The sequence below is a fragment of the Vitis vinifera genome, chromosome 13 (assembly GCF_030704535.1).
Source record: "Vitis vinifera cultivar Pinot Noir 40024 chromosome 13, ASM3070453v1".
Classification (NCBI taxonomy): domain Eukaryota; kingdom Viridiplantae; phylum Streptophyta; class Magnoliopsida; order Vitales; family Vitaceae; genus Vitis; species Vitis vinifera.
Window position 1 is genome coordinate 24169610 of NC_081817.1, and position 22235 is coordinate 24191844.

Sequence of the window (22235 nt, forward strand, 5' to 3'; positions counted from 1 at the left end):
CTATTTCCTACACGCATAATATGTTTCTCAGGTTTTAACGAGCATGTTATATTTTTAAAAAATTCTGCTAAATATCAAATTAGTGTAAAAAAAAGAGAAAAATAAGCAAAAAGTATAAGCAATGGAAATGACCCATAACTTCCTTTGTGACTTAAGAGAACAAAGGTTGGCTGTATACAGAACTCTGGGTTGTTTGGGTTTGGTATATCTTATGCTAAATGGATGTCTGTCTAAGACCTCAAGTCCAAAAAAGTGAACTTGACTCCAAACCATAAATTCAGGGGTACAGAGACGAGCAAAACAATCTTTATCTCTGTGTGAAACAAAGCAAACAATGAATGTATCACCCATATGAATTCATTTTCCTACGTCAGAACGCTAATATGGATTAAGAGTGTTGGAGAAATTCTAGGTGTATGTGTGCAAGCACATGGAACTCACCTGCTGGCATGCTTAAGTATCCATTTTCCATCAACCACATCATTTAGATGTACTTTCTAGAGGCCATCAAATGTTCATCTGTATAGTGCAGCCTGCCTAGGGCCTATCATAGGTTGATCAGGGTTCCAGTCAAGGTCTAATAAAATTTGGAGTATAGTGTCATGCCTAACTAGCCAGAAGTCTAATTGAATAATGTCATTCCATTGCCATATGTGGTTGACCTTGTTATTCAGTGCTACAAACAATAATAAACCCTGAAAAGGGCTATGAAATTTTAATATTTTCAAAGCAGGACGCTCAAGAGTTATACGCTCAATCTGCCACATTATACAAGTAACAACCTGGAACCATTGCTGGGCCAACCAGAAATTCATACATACATGTGGCATCACCAACTATCAAAATTTAGCTGAACAGAGCTCAACCAAATTAACATTGCAACAAAAAGAGAGATTGGTTCTGTGGGTTTACATGACCCCACATGTGCAATGCAACAAAAACTAAAATCACAAAACTTCAGTCATCCTTGCCCTTCAAAATAATGTGGGCATAAATAAACAAGGGAGCAAACTCAATTGGAATTGTTTTTGCATTTAGCCATGTAAGCATCCCAACCTTGAAGACGATACTCATGAGCTACCTCTGCAGGGTTTTTCGCCTTTATAATTCCACGCCCGACAATTATGATGTCACTACCTCTATCATGGATTACCTGAAACATAAAGATGATAATAATGCCTAAAGAAATGTCACCAATGAGTTAGTTAAAAAATGCTTGTATGTTGGGGACATCCAAGAGGCTTACCAAGGACAAGCAGATCCATAAGTTAGCTTAGCTTGGGTCTCTAATTACCATTGAGTTTCAGCTTTTAATTTGTTCTTTTATTTGCTTTTGATTTTTTAGGTTATATTTACTATCATGGATTACTAATTGGGTCATAGATCATGTGATAGTCATGTAACTTCTTAACCTAGTGTCAATAGCTAGGATCATGAGGTTTACTAATTGGGTCACAGATCATGTGATAGTCATGGAACTTCTTAACCTAGTGTCAATAGCTAGGATCATGAGGCTTTAGGACTAATAGAGGACTGAGATTGTAAAGTTATTGGGGTCTTGTATGCTTTAAAAAATTTTCTATTGATTTTCAATTTCAATTGCATAGCAATCTTTTTTCATTTCCGATATTTAATTTCTATACATTCATTTCAACATGTACTCGTAGCAGTCTGACAGAAGACTTAAAATCATTTTGCATCAGCAACTAGGAAAATTAAACACCAACTTGAAGTGCATTGACTGGTAAACTAATCACACCAGTAAACTAATCACATTAATAAATCTCTCTCAAGGAGAATCATATACCATTTGGACCTTAAATAAAAATTTTCTATAAGCATGACTGCCATTTTCTCAATTGACCCAGTTGGATCATTATGGAGACCCCATATTGAGACTTATTCCATGAGAGAATAAATTACTAGTGTACCAAGATAGCCTCAAAATAATAAGAGAACCAATCCAGGTATGTAGCACATTATCTATAGGGACAGGCCTTTCCAAACAATCCTTTCAATATGTCATCCCTCTTAGAGGACAACATATTATGAAAATTCATATTTCAACTCGAAAACGAAATCTTATGAAAAATAAGTGCATGTCTGCACCCAATGCATCAGTAGATGCCGACATGACCATGCTGATCCTCAGGAATATTATATTTTGTCCAACATTTTCCTAACATCCACTTCTTATTGTTTTAATGCATGATCACAACCTTCCACAACTTCAAAGAAGCTTATATGCATCCGGTAAGCACTTCATTTGAATCAAATAATTCCTAATTTCTTTCTCCCCAGGTTAACTCTACTTCCCATTATACACACCCATTAACTTAGTGTTGGCACCTTAAGAACAAAAAACATTTCTTTGGCTAGCAAATTTTTTACATGTAATGTTTAAGATAAATAAATCAAAGCCAGAATTTAAAATACCATCACCCAATTTAGCAATAAGAATGTGAGAGGAATTGGACATGTTCGATGGTTTTTGGGAGTTAGATATGTCCCTGGGTTTTTCCCCCTATTGGCTTAGGTTAAGGATCATGGACAACCCAACTTGTGTCCCCTCAGTAGAAAATAAAATATAAAAAAATAAAAGAAAAAAACATCATAAGTATAATATTTTCTAGTAGACTTTCACAAAAAAACAGGAGAATTGTGCAAACCCCCTGGAAAAACATGTATAACAATTTGAAGAGAATCCATCAAATAATAAAGTCAACCACTGAACAGAACTTACAGAATATGGAGTATTATATTGTTGTCCCAATGCATCACCACCAGTCACCATTTGAACTCCAGGGGTTGCATGGATGAATGCTGGATTTCCTGGCCCCCCTTGCCATGATGCTGGATTAACTGAAATGAAACCAATCACAAAATCTGAATGATCCTCAGCAATTTTTGCTGCTGCAGCCGTGTAGTCTCCCTTGGCAAGGTTACCAGAAGAACTCATTTCTGCAAGAAGCAACAGGCCCCTACCACGAGGCAAACCCTAGGAACATTGCAAGAGTAATAAGAAATTAGAGAAACAATAGTTCCAAGGCTTTTCTACAAGTCCAGATTGATATTAGGTTAAACTATTAATGCAAACCTTCAGTTTCAGACCATCCACAATTCCAGGACCAGAGATTATGTGAGCATTAACTATATCTGCCCAGTCCAATATCCGAAAGATACCTCTGCAAACAGCAGTGCCAAGAGCTGTTAAGAAAATGCAAGAAAAGCAACAGAAAAATAAATTAAGACATACCAGATGCAGGAAAAGTGAGACTCACCCTTCATACTGCATGGTCACTGTGTTACCAATGTCAGCAAACTTACGATCTTCAAAGATTAAGAAGTTATGTCTCTCTGCAATCTTCAAAAGGATTAAACACACAATCAGCAATAACTTAACAATAACTACAATAAGACTACCCAATCAGCTAATGACAAAACTCAGAACTTCGGAACTGCTATTGCACAAGGAACATTGATGCCTGACAATTCAAAGACAGAAAGCAAATAGGGAATATCTATGCTTACAAGCCTATTCTTTTTATCAGAGCCTTTTTTGTTTTTTTGTTTTTTTTTAGGTAAATCTTTGTCCCTACTGGGACTTGAACCTAGCACCTCCCACAAACCCTCCCCGTCCCTTTACCACTTCAGCCAGGTCTAAAGGGCTTGTTTTTATCAGAGCTTATAAGCCTAATTTAATTCCAAAAGAGATGATACAGTAAAAATAATGAAAATTTCCCCTAAATAATGCTACATAGCCTATGGGAAACACAGAAAGAAAGCTTTTCCACGTTAACCATTTTAACGATATATGAAAACAAAGAAGATTGCCAAATGCTACATCCCATTAACCAAAAAAATAAATCATTTCTCTCCCTATTTGCTACTTTATACATGTCAAGATACATGGCTTCCATAAGAAGACATGAAAATGGATATTATTTAGTAAATTTATTATGGTAAAGAAAGATTGAGTTTAATTGAGAACAATATGAGTTAAGAGGTAAACTGGTAAAGAGAGGTCTATAGTGATCTTATGTTTTCAGAACCTATCATTCAGACTGAATGTGGAAGCTGCAACTTTTAACATATTATCAGGTTGAGAGTGGGAAAATGTCAAGGAGGCAATGGTGGACTGTAGAAAGTGATCAAGAGATAAGGTTCACAATCGTGCATAGTTTCGGTATCTTGTTTTATGATGATGTTCTGAGACATAATTCATAAGGGTACTATAAAGCACTTTCAGACTTTTCAGAAAACTGAACCTTCTCTATTTTTATGATTATAGGCAGGAAGAAAAGTTTTCAGGGTGAATTATTGCATTGACACTTTTTTTTATTAGTTGCCATTATATACATGGGTTACCCACCTCAACCCCATTTCTTGTGCCCTTAATCTATTTGATAAATCACTGATAAAAAAATTTCATCACCACCAAACGTGTGTGTGTGCGCGTGTGCATGTTAGGTATATGTATAGATCACCAATCCAATAAAAGAATATACATACATACATATACATATATATATATATATATATATAGATATATATATATATATGTATGTATGTATTCAGGGCAGGTCTTCTGTACCATTGAATTTCAATGATGCCATAATGTAGCCCATCATTCAACATGGGGCCATTAAAGAACTGTGAGGCATCGACAGCATTGCTGGTATAGGATTAGTAGGATTCCACAAAATGGCATCAATTCAAACCTTTACCATCATTAGTGATATTTGGACCCCCTTTAAAATGGGCAATTTATTTCTTCAAGTTTTATACGAAGTGCAATAGAACAGTCCAATGCAATGTGGAAAAATTTTGCTAACTACATGCAGTAGATAATCTGTGCATGCTACAACTATCTATAACGCAAAGAAACAGAGTGCTCATCTTGTACAAGGCAAACTCATTCCAAACAGTAAATATTCAAAAACAAGAAAACAATAAAAACTTGGTCAAAGGAAACTTAAAGTATATCCATACCGATCGAAGTTTGGAACCAAAATCTGGGGTGAAATCGGGGAATATGTCTACATGGGTTTTTAATAAGCAGATCTCTGGCCCAACCTGCAAGAATATCCAAGGCAGCATCAGCAACAACAGGTAACTTTTAACCTAGTAGATTCTACATTTCGTTTCAAATCTTCTCCTCACCAAAATGATGTACTGTGTTGTGAACCAAACATTACAATTTTAACTTGAAAATTTGATTTGAGGATTTTCTCCTATTTCACAATATTAACTTAGTCATATCTTGAAGATAACAACATGAGCCACAAAAAATGGAAACTCAATCTTCTAGTTTCAATGTCAATGCCACAGCAGGTATTCCACCAATCTTAAATTCACATTTTCAGGAAGATCCAACTGAAGTCAACATGTCACAGGCTTGAACATCAAAAGCCAAGGGCAGGCCGACGCTATTTTGGACAAGAAATTCAGGTCCAATGTAGGCTCGAATACCATAATCTGGGCCAAGCCCAAAAACTGGTTGGGCCTAAAACTTTATGGCCAACCAGGCTGAGCCCAAAAATAGTTCAGGCATCTTTTTTGCACTCTGATCAAACACAGCTCAAAAGCAAGTGGGACCAATCTGGGGAGAGTGGCTCCAGAGCAGATGCTTATACTATGATCAGAGCATGTCACGGCCCCAGTAGAATTAACATTTCCCCCTACTACACATCTCAAAACCTAAGGGAATGATAAAATACCCAATACCTTGCCTAAAGATATTCTTATATTCAAATACCTAAGCCACGTGAAAAAGTGAAAAATATAAATTAATTTCTCATTTTCTCTGTTTGGTTGCTGAGAAAATACAATAAAAGAACAGGAAAGACTCATCTCTTAATGATTTGGGACCTCAAAGCACTCCAATCTTCTATCACCTAAGCTTTATTCACTTCAGATTTTTTTTCACTTCCAGCCAAATAAATAATACTTGTTTGAAGATTTTACCAAGAAACCAAAAAAAATTAAAAAATTTAAAAAGAACAAAATTTTCTCACCTTCTCAGCAATGTCGAGCAACTCAGCAGCAGTGCCAACATCTGCAGCCAAACACAGATTACTCTGCTTCTCCACCATCACCTCAAACAGCCTCTTCCCCGTTGGATTCTTCGCCAGCTTTGCCCTCTCCCCATACGACGAAACCCTAGACGCAACCTTAGCCTTCTCCGGCACCGAAACCTTCGAATTCTCCTCCAAGAATCTCAGCACCATCGCCTCCGTTTCGTCTGAAACCTTTCCCTTCTCCCTTAACACCCCAACCATCTCCCTCAGATTCATCAAGGAATGCAACGTTATCCCATTCTCAGCCAGATTCTCCCTCCCGCCCTGCTCCCGATCGATGAGAACCACAGCGTCAACCACCTTCAGCCCCGCGGCACGCAGCGGGGCAGCGGTTTCAAGGACGGAGGTGCCGCTGGTGACGAGGTCTTCAATGATGAGGCAGGTCTGGTCAGGGTTAAAGGAGCCCTCGATGGCCTTGGAGGTTCCGTAGTCTTTGATCTCCTTGCGGCGCATGACCATAGGGACGGCGGTGGTCACAGAGACAGTGGTGGCGATGGGGAGGGCGGTGTAGGGAACGCCGCAAATGACATCATAGTGGGTGGTGGAAGGGATGGTGGAGACAAGGGTTTGGGAGATCTCACGGAGGAGAGTGGGGTAGGAGACGATGAGGCGGAGGTCAATGTATATTGGGGAGGTGATGCCAGACTTGAGCTTGAAGGTGCCGAACTTGACGGCAGAAATTTCATGGAGCTTCAGGATGAGAGACTCCATTGATGATGATGCTGCCGAGCTTGTCATCCCTTCACCCTCTTCAATCGCCTGTGAGGAGAAGAAAGACTCATGTTTGGTGTAGCCTTTAAAGCACCGAGGGCATCCAAATTTTGTGAATATTTTATATATCTATCAAAAATTAAATTATTATTTTATCTGAAAAAAAAATTATTCCAAATTTTTTAAAATAAATATTTAAATTATTTTATTTTTTATCAAGAAATGTTATAAAATATAAAAATATTTTCTGTTCTTCATATTTAACTTTGGTTTGTCTCTTTTTAGTTAATTAATTTTTTTAGCTAAATTGTTAAAAATTAAATATTTGTTCAAATCTTCTCCATAGAAGATAAGAAATTTATTTATTTATATTAATCAATTTAATTCACATCATCATTAATATTTTAATAATTAAATATTATATAATTTAATCATTTTATTTCTATAAGTAAAGTTATTGATTGAAGGTTTAGATAAGTTCATAACTTGGACATGTTGATGGAATTGACGAATAACCTGAGTCCAACTCGAATTATGAAACAATAAATTCAAACTCAACTCAACCTTTACTTGAGATATTCAATGTAAGCCCAATGCAATCTTATTATATAAAATTTGGGTTGAATTCAGATTGATTAAGGTAGACTCAGGTTGGATTAATCGGGTTGTATGATTCAAAATTTATTTATAGTGGATTTAATTTAATTTAATTTTTTTTGTATATATTCATATCAAAATTTAGATATTAAATAAAACAAAATTTCAAGATAATAATAAAAAAAAAGTAAAAATAAATTAACTTATATATCTTTCTAGAAAATTGAAAAAGCATATAAATATAATTATAACTTGATGCCTATTTTTTAAAATTTTAAAAGAAAATGAATATTATTATATAAAAATAATAGATATTATAAATATTATAAAAATATTAAATTGGATTAGGTTTGAATCTTGACTAGAGCCCAAACTAAATTAAGATTAGATTGAAAAATTTTAACCCAAGTTCAACCCCAATATTAAAAATATTTGTTTAAACCTGTTAAAATATTGGGTTAAGTTAGATCATCTCACCCAAATTCTACCCTTAGGTGAATGTATCACATCAATTTAATTTAATCACTTTAAGCTTGTATTAAAGTTTAGTACTTTGAGAAGTATTTTAAATAATATCTATTAAATATTATTTAAAAATCACTTTTAAGTAATTTTCAAGATTTTTTTAAAGTATTCAAGTCTTTCCAAACCATATTCTACTATAGAGTGTGGGTTCAAAGTGACTTTTATGGCTATCAAAATATCCAATGAAAATCATGTTTTAAATAAAAACAAATTTATTAGAAATTATATTTTGAAATTTCGAATTTAACATAGTGGATTAATTGCTTTGTTTGGAAATTGTATTTTAAAATTAGAACTTTAATATAAAAATAATGTTTTAAAAACAATATTTGAAAATTTTGATTTTTAATTTGAATTTTTTTTAATTATGATTTAAAATTAATTAAAAAAAAGATTTTTAATTAAAATCTTGTATGGTGAAGGGGAATTTGAAGCAACATTCTTCACGAGTATAAAAAAGTGTCTTTGAGATAATGATAAGATAATATTGCAATTGAGTGATGATGACAGCCACTTGCTAGTGAAAGCAAAAGTCGCCCCCAACTTTCCTTTCTTTTACTTTTAGGGTATTCGCTAACAAAGTCATTGTTATCTGCTATCCACTTTCAAGGGTAAGGCTTTCTAGAGGCCACTTCCATGGAGGATTGCATTTTCTTTTGAGTTTTACTCATATTTACTTAGTCAACATTTCATACATTTTTCTTTAAATATTCTATATAAAATGGAAAACTCTATAAATTTTAGTTTAAAATTTATTATTTTTTAAAAATAGTTTAAAACAAATTAAAGTATTAAAAAAATGTATTACCTAAATCTTAAAAAAAATTAAATATAATTTTTAAAGTCATAAGATGAGTTACAATAAGAGTTATTATATATTATATAGAATTTATTATTATTTTTATTTTAAAAATAGAAAATAAGAAATATATCGGGTTTTTATTATATTTGTGAGGATAAGTGTGTTTATTTAATTTTTCAAAAAGAGAAAAACGAAAACTGAAGTTCAAGGAAATGTCATTAGGAAAATTGTGTTTCATTCACTTAGAAAAAAAGATTAAAATTTTTATAAAAATAATTCAAATTTTATGTAGTCATCAGTAAAATGTAATATTTAAGATGATCAAATATAGTAGCTATTTCTTTAAAATATTATGTCTGTAATAACTTTGATAGAAAAACGGACAAAATCTTAATTATTTTTACACACATATGAATTTTGAATTTTATAAACTTAATTTCTTAATAATGATTTTTCTAAAATAAGTGTGACTTTGATGATGGCTTTTGACCATGTAGTTGACACTATGTGCAAAGCAAATAATACAAAGATGTAGGCAATGTTGAGACAGAGTTCCTCCTTTCTCCTTAAGAACACCTGTGTCTTAGGATTTCAACCAATGGGTGTTGCATGTCACCCTTCCCTTCAGCAAAAAGAAGCAGAGCTTAGGAAGGGCAAACCAGTATGTGAATGGGTTCTCGATGTGATTAGGAAATTTTGAATTTCATCGTCTTTCCTTTCTTCCTACATGTGGTGAAGAAACTTACACATTCGCTATATTTATGAGAAGACATCGTAATGGTCAATTCTTACATAGAATTTGGGCTTCTTAAGCTGTGGTCTGGGCTGTACATAGAATTTTCCCACAAGGTCATGTGGTTGAATGGCTTTCTGCTTCTGTTTCTTTTCTTCAACCCACAAAATTAGTGCATTTCAATCTCCAGGTATTGTACTTCAATTGATGGATATGCTCCCCATCTAATTCAATGCAGGGGATGTGGGCAATATTGGTCCAATGTTCTCTTTTGTCCTTTAAGCATCTTTCTTTTGGCATAGGATGATCATTGCTTTCCAGTCTTTCAAGTGTTGCCGGCAGCAGCCCTAAGGATCGAAGGCTGGGGCAGTATGAGATATTTAGAACGAGGTTTTGGAGAGCCAGGGAGGCTCGGGATTCCATTCCACTGATTGTAATTTACATATTTTATGTTACAATACCACACTGCACACACTGGTTAGTTCATAAGAAAATAAAAGAAAACTGGAAAAAAAAAAACAGAGAATTAAGGAAGAAGATTAGACCGAGTCTTGTGGAAAACACAATCTCCTTAAAACAGATTCGCCTTCTCCACAGGTGCTTTGAGAATCGCAAGGCGTCTGTCTCCCAAGATAAAACGATCTTCGAATGGCAGCAACAGCACTCTGCAGCCACTCCGGCGAACTGGAAATTGTTCAACTCTATCACGGACACGGAATGAAGGAACTCTTAAACACTCTGACAATACTCCAAAGTTTTTCTCTTTCTGTACTTATGAAAGAAAGTCTACCACTATTTATAGACTTCAAGGAGGGAAGAATACAGACAGGTTCAGAAAGCCAAACTGAATTTGGCTTCTTGAGACTTTTAAAAATTTTGGAAAAAATGATGAATTTATTTAATTCAAGGGATTTACTTAATTTCATTCATCCCCTTTTTCCAACATTTTAATTACAAAATTTGTTTGAAGTACAATATTGTACAAAGTAAATGTGAAAAAAAAAGCCTTAAAAAACATATTAAGTGATTTCTACCAAAAGAAAAAGAAAAAATATTAAAAAAAGAAAGAAGAGGTTTTCATGCTTTATTTTATTATATAACATATGAAAGAAATCAAATAAAATTAAAATTAGTTAAGAATTTATATATTTTTAAATTATTTAATCTTTATATATGAAAATTAAAACAAGTTAAATGAGTTGAAGTAGCGTTTTTATTTTTATTTTATTTTATTTTAAATGAGTGGAAGTCAAATAGAGCCTAAAAGTTTAAGAATACCAAGAGCTAATATGAGAGGTGGAATTGACTAATTCAAAATTATTTTGGCTTGATTGATTTGTTTATTTGGGGAAGTTTCTTCCTCTATAGAATTCGCCTATAAACTTTTTCAGATTTCTACGAGTTCATGGCAATTCAAGCACATTCATACCATTCCCTTCATTTTGCAAATAATCAAAATCACTTCTTCATTCCACCATTAACTCTTCAATGTTCTCCTTTCTCTTGAAATTAATATCCATAATACCTCTAATATTTTCTATAACCTTGAAAGAGCAGATATCCTCAAAGCAACTATGAGCTTTTTTAGATTTCTATGAGGTCGTAGTAACTCAAGCTCATTCATATCAGTCCCTTCATTTTGCAAATCTTCAAAATCACTTTGTCATTCCATCATTAACTCTTCAATGTTCTCCTTTCTCTTTAAATTAGCATCCATCAATCAGATATCGTCTACTTTATTAAAATATTTAGGCTCCATTTCCTGCATGACGTTCCAAGGAGCCTAGGGATTCCATCATCCAGATTCCAAGAGAGGTGAGAGATGTAAGAAGAAGACACTCATCATTTGAAAGGAAACCATTTATGAGAGAACATCTCAAATACGCAATGACGAAATAAGCTTGGGACTTATGTGTTAACACAAAAAGTATTTTATTTCATTTTTTATACATTATTTTCTCTCACTAGCATAAGTAACTTAAGCAACACTAAAAAGATAGCTAGATTTTGGGTTAAGCTTCCAATTGTGTTGATTGCGGGAGTTGAAGTTCTGGTTGCACCTAGACATGTACGTTTATGGTTTCATTTTAAGTTGTTTCATCACCCCCTCATCCTCTAAGACAGAAAACATTTGTGAAAGTAATGAAATTAAAGGTACACCAAGATTTACGTGGAAAACCCTCCAATGATGAGGGAAAAACCACGGGCCGATATAGAAATAATCCACTATGGTAAAAAGGAAATTACAATATTCTCACAAATTTCTTTTTAAAAAGAAAGGAAAAAAAGCTTGAGGTATTACAACTTGTAAGGAAATAAAAATGTTCAAATCACCATACTAGAAAACCAAATCCTGCAAAAACATCTGCTGCTTATGTCTAAGGAGAAAACAAACTTCACATTTCTTACATTCTACACTAAGCACCGAAACCAAAGACGGTTGATTTTGCTTGAGCCACTACAATTGTAAAAGCACAACATTGACGTCCTTAAGTTCAGTTCTTCTTGGAGAGCCATAAGCGTCAAAATTCCTTTCATTTTTATGCCATCAACTAGCAAAAACGTCATTGTATGGCAAATCCATCAAGCTTCCACCACCTACCACCTTATATTCAGGAAGCACCAAAAAAAAGGAAAAAAAGGTTAGCCCAACTGAATAGAATTTGTCTAACCCAAGCATTGCAAATGTGATAATTGCCCCAAATGTGAAATACCCCTCCACAGTCACATATACACAAACAATGAACTATAAAAGTGCTCATTGAAATTCTAATTAAGAAGCACTTGAGCTGGTGGTAGAAATACAATGGCATGAAAATTATGACTTACACAACAAAGAAACCTATAAATTCTACTCAACAAACAGAAAGGAAAACCATCAACTATGATCGAGTCAATAACATACTGTCATACTTTTGTTAGGAAATTAGTTTGCCACTGCATTATTTTTCTCCCTCCTACATGTAGAAAAGAAGTTTCTATTAATTATAGAAGTGAAACCCCATATTTAGACCAAGAAAAAACAGACTTAAGCATCTGTGGTTAGTCAAGCATACCTAGCTGAAGGAAAGAATGATCTATCTCTCAACTTCTAGAGTAGGAATAACACAATTCAATATAAATTCATATTTCCAATGAGGTCATGTTGCTGAATGTTGGAGATGTAGGCAATGCTGATCCAAACTTTCTCCTTTCTTCTTTAAGCAATTTTGTCTCACAACAAGAGAATTCTGGATTTCAAGCACTAGCTGTTGCATTCAGCTCTTCCTTCAGCAAAAATGACCAAAGCTTAGCACAGCTTGAGATCAATAGCACTTGAAGAAACTTTCAGCAAAAATTAAGCTTACCTGAAGTTAGAGGAACAAGTAGAATGAATTTTTTATCCGTAAAGGCTTGGTGCACCAGTGCCACTCATAGAGAGGCGTCTCAAGCTTCCCACAATTGAACCCAAACTAAACAATGGGGCCAAACCCCCTTCCAGAAATTAAAGAACACCTGAACAATCAAGGATCAACCTTGATACTGGATGTAAAAATGGAAAAGAAAAAATTAATGAACAAAAGTAAATTATTTAAAAATAAATAAAAAAGAAAAATGGAAAAATGTCAAGTTGTGATGAGTTTTGAAATGCACTGTCTTTCTACAGGTGCAGAAAAATTAGGGAGTTAAGATTATTATTCTGATGTTAATGGAATTATGGGAGTAGCTTAATAATGGGCTGGTCTCTACTTCCATTTTTGTGATTGAAAAATAAAATCTAATTTGAAATTGATTCATGTGTTAAAAACCTAGCTATTTCCTTTTACATAGGATCAGGGATGTGAAAATCTTAGGCCAATCATATTTACATGTTAATTTAAATATTTGAGAAATTAAGAAGCCAATACCATTCCTATGGACTAAAACCAGCTTCATCAAATTGTTGGTATAGAAATAAGCAAATGTGTTTGAAAGATTGAATGAAAAAACCAGGTCAATTGGAACTAAACTAAGCAAGTGCAACTAGAAATCTTCTGAAGATCAAACTTAAGCCACAATAAAATTGTTGCAACCGAATGAATAATTGAGAACAACGTACTAACATGTGAATTTCATCTGTATGAGATCTTTTGGCGGAAGGGTGGCATGCAAAAGGAAATATGATTTAATTATGTAGAAAGAGAAATACACTAGAAACATTTTAGAGAACAAGGAAATAAGATAGATGAGAAAAGAAGATTCTCACAATTTTAAAATTTAGATGGGAAAATTTGAATTGCTGAACATACCTTGTTGAAATTAAGGAAGGAAGAGTGATCTAAGATTCAATCCAGTAAAGACATCTCCTGGTTACAAAATTGCATTAAGATAGAAAAATGTAAAATAAACAAAAACTCAAAAGTAAAAATAAAAGAATTTGGAACTAAGTTGCGAATGGGCATACTTCAATTACCTATACGTACGCTGCGGATGTGGGCGACGTTAGACCAACATTCTCCTCCATCCTTTGAGAATCTTTCTTTCATGGTAGGACAACCAAATATGTCAAGTTTTGCAAGTGTTGCAGGCAGTAGCCCTAAGGACCGGAGGTTAGGGCAATTTGAGATATCTAGGGATCGAAGAGAGATGAGTTTGTCGAGATCCAAGGATTCTAGGGATTCTAGGGATTCCATTCCTTTGATTGTAAGGGAGGTGAGAGAAATGGGAAGAAGACACTCTTCATCGGAGACGGAAACCATATTTGGAAATATGTTCCTAATAGTCAATTCAGAAAGAGAGGTGAGGGTGTCGAGGCCCCACTCAGATATGGGCGTTTTCAGATTCTTACAGTTATCGATCTCAAGTGATGTTAGGTTAGGGGCCAAACCCTCTTCCGGAAAGGACTCCAATCCTGGGCATTGGGATATGGTCAGGCTGCGCAGAGATTTGAGGTTTCTCATTTGATGTGTTAGAGATTTAAGATTCTCACATCCCTCAATTTCAAGGAATTCGAGGTTAGGGATGGACAAGCCTCTTTCTGGAAAGCACTCCAGACCTCCACAATCGTTTATGTCGAGCTTCCGAAGGCTGTCAAGGCATCCTTTTAGGCTTTTCAGATTTGGATACCCCTCAAGTCGTAAATACTCTAGGGCTGTACTGTTGGGTGACATTTTCTCTGACACTGACTCCAAGTTTGTGCATCCAACAATAATAAGGCGCTTGAGAGTGGAGGGTAACTCCCCTGTTGGAAAGGAATTGAGAGAGGAACAATTCTCTATCGTCAATTCTTCAAGACAACAAGTGTTGCTGCTGGAGGTGGAATTGTGGTGCATCAGCCCCTCTGGTAGAGACTCAAGACTTTGACAATCCCAAATATAAAGCTTCTTGAGTGTGGTGGGTAGCTCACCATTTGGGAAGCATTTGAGAAATGGAGAACACTGAATCGCCAAGACTTCAAGCGGACACGTGTTGTAGTTATGAGGCAGCGATTTTAGACCCCTACAATAGAACAACTCAAGGCGTCTTAGCACTGGTGGGAAACCCGAATCAGGAAATGACTCTAGTTTGGGGCAACTCCGTATCTCCAGCTCTTCAAGACGTGTGAGAGTTTGCAATCCATTCGACAGCTTCTCCAGATTAGCACAATCACGTATTTCCAATTTTTTAAGATTGCAAGGCAGCCATTGCTCCTCCCACAAACATGTCAGCCCATCACAATCCTTTATCACCAATTCTTGCAAGGCTACCAAGGATCTAGTAAATCCGGTCCTCAAACATGTCAATCTTGAAATCTGGATGAGATTTACAGTAACGAGGGATGGAAGATCAAATTGAGCACCTCTCAACACTACCTCATCACATTCTGTGAAATTTAATTCACGGAGAGATGCAAGTTTTGGAAGCCCACACATCAATCCCGGACATTTTAACACTACAAGCTCTACTAGGGACTGCAGGCATTTCGGCAATTCCCCAATCAGTTTTGGACATTTCCTCATAAAAAACTTTTCAAGATGGGGAAATGTTCCCACATCTTCCTTGATGAAATTAGAATGAGACCAATTTTCCCATTCTGGCATATCCTCAAACCTCAACACCTTCAAAGATGCAAAAGGATTCATACTCTCTCCATAAAATTCAGCACCTATGCTTTTAACTTGGCTCATACCTTCGATACACAAAACTTTGAGCACCGATAGTCCACCCAGATTTGGTAATAACATGCATTTTTTGCAATCTCTGAGAGTTAGTTCCACCATTACTGAGAATGAGGGATCTCCTAACCAACTTGGAAATTTGGATCCACCATAAAATGCAATTGTGAGCCTTCTTAAATTTTCACGAGGCTGCAGGGACTCCAAGACACGTGATTCACGTTTATCGTTTCGTGCATCCCAACAATCATCACTCCACTCCATGGTCAACTCTTCAATTTTTTTTTTATCTTTTAAATTAGCAGCTCTTGCCTCTCCAACATCCACTACCTCTTGCAACCCAGAAATAGAAAGCACTCCTTGGAGGTTCGAACAATTCTTGAGTTCTTCAATTCCAACCCCTCTACTTTTGCTCACAATGAACCTAGTCAACACTTGCAAATTTGTGAGGTTGCTTAATTGGAAAGGCATTTCTTCTAGTCGACTTGTACCCGTAATATCAAGGTGCCGAAGGTTTTTCAGGTTTCCAATCCCTATAGGCAATTCGGTAAGTGCATAACAACGACGTAATATCAACGTTTGTAAATTATAAAGATGACCCACTGAATTAGGTAGACTTCGTATCCTAGAGTAGGAAAAATTGAGATAACGCAGATGTATTAACTCACCAATCGAACTTGGTACTTCACCCATGCCACAACCAACCAAAGATAGTACCCGCAAGTATCTCATTGGCATTATTAGGTTATGTAACACCTGGTTAGATATATTTCCGAACAAAGTACGTGAATATTGAGGCACTGCTATTAACGTGCGTAGATTCTTCGCTTTGTCAAAGGCTTCCAATTTTCCAACAACCTCAAATTCTTGCCGAGTGAAACATGAATGACGAGCTCTTGTAGAAATAGCATGTTGGTCATTGTTTCCAAATTGAAACATACGTCTCCAGCAACCAATTGAGCAAGATCATGAATAAGATCATGCATCACAAATTGTGATGAATGATGATTTGATTGTTGGAAAAAAGACCTTGCTAATAATTCATGAAAGTACGCGGTGCCTATCTCCTCCATCTGCTTCTTTCTGTTCACCTGGTGAAGGAATCCCTCTCCCATCCACAGCAAGACTAATTCATCCACATTGAATTCGGAGTCCTTTGGAAATATAGAGCAGTAAGCGAAGCAGCGCTTCAAATGAGAAGAAAGATGATGATAACTCAATTTGAGAGCTGGAAGAATACTGTTATTCTCTTCTGGTAACTCCCATATCTTGCTTCCGAGTATTTCCTCCCATGCATCACGATTTAGTTGTGTGCGCAACATTCCTCCTAAGGCCTTTGCAGCCAAAGGTAGCCCCCTGCACTTTTTCACAATTCGTTCGCCGACAGCTCTCAAGTGTGGATGATTATCAAAGTTTCTGGTATGTATAAATGCATGCTGGGCAAACAAAGATAAGCAATCGTCATTTGATAACCCCTCGAGGGGATAATCTGAGCTGGCTCTGACGGCTGGTCCAACCCTTTGATCACGAGTGGTGACAATAATCCTGCTGCCTTTTGCTCCAGTTCTCATTGGCTTGAATAAAAGGTTCCATTTATTACAATCCCAACTCCAAACGTCGTCTAAAACAAGAAGAAACTTTTTTCCAGAGAGTTTATCATTCAGTTTGACTTGAAGCTGGTTGAGATCGTTGACATCGTTGACATCGGACATATCAGTAGCAACAGACTGAAGAATTGTCCTGGTTACCCCCACGACATCAAACTCATCAGAGACACAAACCCAAGCTCTTAGATCAAAATGACTCTTCACTTTATAATGGTTGTAGGCAAACTGAGCAAGAGTAGTTTTGCCCACGCCTGCCATGCCAGTTATGGCAATGACACGGACTGAATCGTCACTTGGCCCATGATAATGGAGCAAGGAGTCGACTATGGCTGCTTTCTCTGTTTCCCTTCCATAAACAATAGGTTCATCCACCAAAGAAGTGGTGGGTAGTATTTCTCTTGGTTTGGCGGACCTTTTCCCAGAATTTTTTTCTGTTGAAAGGAGATTATTTTTCCGTGAAGAAATATGTTCCAACCTGGCAGTGATATTCTCTATCTTGGACCTCATCTCATCATTGAACTTAATAGCACTTGGAGTGAAACTAGTACGACAAGAAGGGATAAGACTCTTACTAGTGCTGGGTTGAGTTTCCGCCATCAACTGCTGCCCCAAAGCTTGAGTGGCCAAGTCGTCCAGGATGTCCTCCACATCATAAGCCAAGTCTCTGAGGTCGTCGAGCCATTTCTTCACCGCTTGCTTTTCCATCTGCTTCTCCTCCGCATCCTCCAGCACGGCATGAATTTCCTTTAGGGTGTTCTCCCACTTGTTGAGCTCAGCACGAACTTGCACTGGGCGAGCAAAATCGAGCAGGTCAGAGGACAACAACCTCTGAAACAGAGTTTCAAAGAAAGAAGACAGAAGAGCCTCTCCAACAAAAGCCATGGAAGCAAGTACGAGAAATCAAAGGCAGAGAAACGACTCAGAATCAGAACAGCACAAGTAGAAAGCCAGACAAGGTTGGTTATAGAGCAATTATAGATTAAAATGTCATTCCTGTTTGACCACACCCATATTCATTACTTTGTACGGTTGAGATCCTCCAATCAAATTGTGATTATAATTACATACATGATGTTAGCACACTGTATTAAGATACCCTTTTATTAATCTAATGATTCGTAACAACTCCTGCAATTGCTCTTTTATTAATACTCATCACATTAATTAAAAATTCATCTAAAATGTAAGGAATCTCCAACAAATTTCTTGATGTGTGTGTGCATATTTTTATATTACAAGTGGGTTTCCTACTCTATATTTTATTATTAATCTTAACAGTTGCCCTTTGTCCCCATCTAATTTGGATCAATAATATTGTCGGCCAACATCAGTTTGTAAACACAAAAAACATACGAATTAATCTTAGCCGCTGCCCTTTGTGTAGGGAATTAAACCAAATTCCCAACCCGTGAGAAACAAAAATTAGAGAAAACACACGCCAAAGAAAAACAATCACACGCACAAGACAGTATTTACGTGGTTCGGCAATTTGCCTACGTCCACGGAGTTGCAGGGATATCACTATTATCAGGGAAGAATACAGAGTACGACCTAGCGGCTACAATATTCTCTATATATATATATAGCACGGCAACCCTACCATACTAAAAAACCCTAATTACAAAAGGTGGTTCCACAATGGGTTAAACGGGCCCAACAGGCCTCAATAAATCTCCCATTAAAAAGTCATGCAATATTATTCGGGTCGGGTCGTCAAATCTGATCAAACAAAACTAGGCTCCACAAAGCCCAACAAATCTCCCACTTGGAGACTAGTCCAATCACCAACATCAAACCGCTATCCTCCAAGAAACAATCCCTCATCCCTACAACTCATCCTCCTGTCCTCAAGCTAGAAGACCAATTGAAGCTGTACACAGCTTCAACTTCTCAATAGTGACACCCTTAGTCAACATGTCTGCCGGGTTCTTAGATCCACAAATCTTCTCAAGTATTACTAGTTTATCTTCAACAAGATAACGGATAAAGTGGTATTTTGTTTGTATATGCTTCGACTTTGAATGAAAAGCCGAATTTTTGGCAAGAAAAATTGCACTCTGGCTGTCACTGTGTAGAATGCCCATCTCCTGCTTCTTACCCAATTCATCTAAGAAACCATGTAGCCAAATCATCTCCTTTCCAGCTTCAGTTGCTGCAACATACTCAGCTTCTGTAGTAGACAGAGTAACAATCTTCTGTAGATTTGAAGTCCATGATATAACTGTACCACCTAGAGTAAAAACAAACCCAGTAGTACTCTTTCTACTATCAATATCACCAGCAAAATCAGCATCTACATAACCCTGCAGTTTCAAACTTGCACCTGTGAAGCAAAGACATGTATCTAATGAACCCTTCAGATATCTTAAAATCCACTTGACTGCCTCCCAATGCTGCTTTCCAGGCCTACTCATGAATCTGCTCACAACTCCCACTGCATGTGCAATGTCTGGCCTTGTACACACCATAGCATACATCAAGCTGCCAATAGCTGAGGCATAGGGCACCTTGCTCATATGGTCCCTTTCTTCTTCTGTCTTCGGTGACTGTTCTTTGCTTAGTTTGAAATGACTACCCAAGGGTGTGCTCACTGGTTTAGCTTCATTCATGTTGAACCTGCTGAGAACTTTCTTCACATACTCTGACTGTGAAAGTTTCAATGTACCATTAGCCTTGTCTCTAATGATTCTCATACCAAGGATTTGCTTTGCAGCTCCCAAATCCTTCATTGCAAACTGTTTGGACAATTGCTTCTTCAGATTATTAATCTTCTCAATGTCAGACCCTGCAATAAGCATATCATCCACATACAACAGTAATATGATGTAAGAATTGTCAAAGGACTTAACATAGCAACAATGATCAGCTTCACATCTCTTGAACCCAATTCTATGCATAAAATTGTCAAACTTCTTGTACCACTGTCTAGGAGCTTGTTTAAGGCCATACAAGCTCTTTCTCAGTTTGCAGACTAGATTCTCTTGTCCCTGAACAATGAACCCTTCTGGCTGAATCATGTAAAGGTCTTCCTCCAAGTCACCATGAAGGAATGCTGTCTTCACATCTAACTGCTCAAGATGTAAGTTTTCTACAGCCACCATTCCAAGTACAAGTCTAATTGTTGACATCTTCACAACTGGAGAAAATATCTCTGTGTAGTCAATGCCCTCCTTCTGTTGGAACCCTTTAACCACTAATCTGGCCTTGTAACGTTTGCTACCATCATGCTCATTCTTTATTCTGTATACCCACTTGTTGTGCAAAGCCTTCTTTCCTACTGGCAATTCAGTCAGTTCCCATGTCTGATTCCCCAGCAGGGAATCCATCTCATCCTTCATGGCTAACTCCCACTTGCTTGAATTCTCATCTTGCAAGGCTTCATTATAACACTCTGGCTCACCACCATCAGTCAACAGGAGATAATTTAAAACAGGTGAATAACGTTGTGGAGGTCTAATGTTCCTGGAAGATCTGCGAACTTCAACTACAGGTGTCCTCAAATCTACCTTTGAATTTACATTCTCCTTATCTTCTTCACCCCCTTTTTGGACAGTACTTTCAGTCAATTCATCTAAGTTGACAAACTCAGATTTCTTTTGATCTATCTCTGTAACATTTGACGTTACAGTTAACCTGTCCTTGTACATAACCTGTTCATTAAATATCACATTTCTACTTCTGATAATTTTCCTGTTTTGTTCATCCCAAAACCTATAGCCAAATTTCTCATCACCATAGCCAATGAAAAAACATATTTTTGACTTTGCATCAAGTTTACTACGAGCATCAGAATCAATATGAACATAAGAAACACAACCAAAAACTTTTAAATGTGAAAACTTCACCTCTTTACCGCTCCAAACCTCCTCAGGAAGTCTGAACTCCATGGGAACTGATGGTCCTCGGTTTATCAGGTAAGCAGCAGTGCTAACAGCATCAGCCCAAAAAGTTTTTGGTAGTCCAGCATGCAACCTCATACTTCTAGCACGCTCATTGAGAGTTCTGTTCATGCGCTCAGCCACACCATTCTGCTGTGGTGTCCCAGGAATGGTCTTCTCCATCCTAATTCCCTGTGCAGCACAATACTCACTGAATCCTCCATCTATGTACTCTCCTCCATTATCTGACCTCAAACATTTTACTTTCAAACCTGTTTCTGTCTCAACCATGGCCTTCCACTTCTTAAAAGTTACAAATACATCAGATTTATTTTTCAGAAAATAAACTCATACCTTTCTACTTGAGTCATCAATAAAGGTGATGTAGTACCTTGAACCTCCTAGGGATGCAACCGGAGAAGGCCCCCACAAATCAGTGTGTACTAGTTCCAATTTTTCAGCCTTCGGTGTCCTGCCAGTTTTCAAGAAGCTCACCTTTTTTTGCTTTCCTAAGATGCAACTTTCACACATGTCAAAATCAATGGACTTCAATTCTGGTAGTTTTCCTTTTGACAGCAACATCTTCATCCCTTTCTCACTCATGTGACCAAGTCTGCGATGCCATAGGCTTGTATCAGTACTTGCATCAGCAACTGCAATTGTGTCTCTTGGACATGAGGTCATATACAGAGTGCCAGTCTTCTTTCCACGAGCCAATACCCTAGCTCCCTTTGTAACCTTCCAAGTACCACCAACAAATAGTATTGCATGTCCTTCATCATCAAGTTGTCCAACAGAAATCAGATTCCTCCTCAGGTCAGGAATATGTCGAACCTTCTCCAGTAACCAAACAGACCCATTGGGCAACGATATCCGGACATCTCCCAGACCCACAACATCCAAGGCTGAACCATCAGCCAAATACACCTTACCAAAATCACCTGCAACATAATTCTGTATGATTTCTCGATGTGGAGTGGTATGAAACGAAGCTCCTGAATCCAAAACCCAATCATCAAGTGGACTGTCTACTGCAAGAAGTAATGCATCCTGTACCTCTTCTGTTACAGCATTAGCAGAATCATCTTCATTCTTCTTCTTAGGGCTTTTGCATTGCCTTTTAAAGTGACCTGTTTTCCCACAATTCCAGCATTGTACTTGTTGGCCTGATCTAGATTTGCTTCTGTTC

At 36.8% G+C, this 22235-nt stretch overlaps 3 protein-coding genes across 6 annotated transcripts; all 3 read right to left on the reverse strand.

The window, feature by feature from the left end:
- Window positions 1–686: 686 nt before the first annotated feature.
- LOC100261809 (uridine 5'-monophosphate synthase) lies at window positions 687–6912 on the reverse strand. The gene is made up of 6 exons (XM_002272289.5): window positions 6018–6912; window positions 4993–5076; window positions 3282–3364; window positions 3098–3185; window positions 2744–2998; window positions 687–1153 (listed from the first exon to the last, which is right to left on the reverse strand). The coding sequence occupies exons 1-6, from the start codon at window positions 6816–6818 to the stop codon at window positions 1013–1015; spliced, it is 1452 nt and encodes a 483-aa protein (XP_002272325.1). The 5' UTR covers window positions 6819–6912; the 3' UTR covers window positions 687–1012.
- Window positions 6913–11663: 4751 nt separating this feature from the next.
- LOC109123684 (putative disease resistance protein At3g14460) lies at window positions 11664–16238 on the reverse strand. Of its 4 annotated transcripts, none has more exons than XM_059741641.1 (6): window positions 13881–16238; window positions 13717–13773; window positions 12796–12970; window positions 12505–12711; window positions 12354–12405; window positions 11664–12053 (listed from the first exon to the last, which is right to left on the reverse strand). In XM_059741641.1, the coding sequence occupies exons 1-2, from the start codon at window positions 16030–16032 to the stop codon at window positions 13727–13729; spliced, it is 2199 nt and encodes a 732-aa protein (XP_059597624.1). In that variant the 5' UTR covers window positions 16033–16238; the 3' UTR covers window positions 11664–12053; window positions 12354–12405; window positions 12505–12711; window positions 12796–12970; window positions 13717–13726. The 4 variants fall into 4 exon arrangements, with proteins under 4 accessions (XP_059597624.1, XP_059597625.1, XP_059597623.1 ...); XM_059741642.1 differs by having other exon boundaries at window positions 12362–12405; window positions 12505–12715; XM_059741640.1 differs by having other exon boundaries at window positions 12505–12715.
- A 129-nt stretch (window positions 16239–16367) lies between these two features.
- Window positions 16368–18144, reverse strand: LOC109123685 (putative disease resistance RPP13-like protein 1). The gene has a single exon (XM_019224098.2). The coding sequence runs from the start codon at window positions 18048–18050 to the stop codon at window positions 16368–16370; it is 1683 nt and encodes a 560-aa protein (XP_019079643.1). The 5' UTR covers window positions 18051–18144.
- Window positions 18145–22235: the final 4091 nt, after the last annotated feature.

Coding starts and splice junctions, on each gene's coding strand:
- LOC109123685 (XM_019224098.2), bottom strand. CDS start 18,050: ATGGCTTTTGTTGGAGAGGCTCTTCTGTCTTCTTTCTTTGAAACTCTG.
- LOC100261809 (XM_002272289.5), bottom strand. CDS start 6,818: ATGACAAGCTCGGCAGCATCATCATCAATGGAGTCTCTCATCCTGAAG. Junction 5,077..6,017: donor TGCTCGACATTGCTGAGAAG/GTGAGAAAATTT, acceptor ATATTCTTGCAG/GTTGGGCCAGAGATCTGCTT. Junction 1,154..2,743: donor AATATAATACTCCATATTCT/GTAAGTTCTGTT, acceptor TTTATGTTTCAG/GTAATCCATGATAGAGGTAG.
- LOC109123684 (XM_059741641.1), bottom strand. CDS start 16,032: ATGCCTTTCCAATTAAGCAACCTCACAAATTTGCAAGTGTTGACTAGG. Junction 13,774..13,880: donor CATCCGCAGCGTACGTATAG/GTAATTGAAGTA, acceptor TTTTGTAACCAG/GAGATGTCTTTACTGGATTG.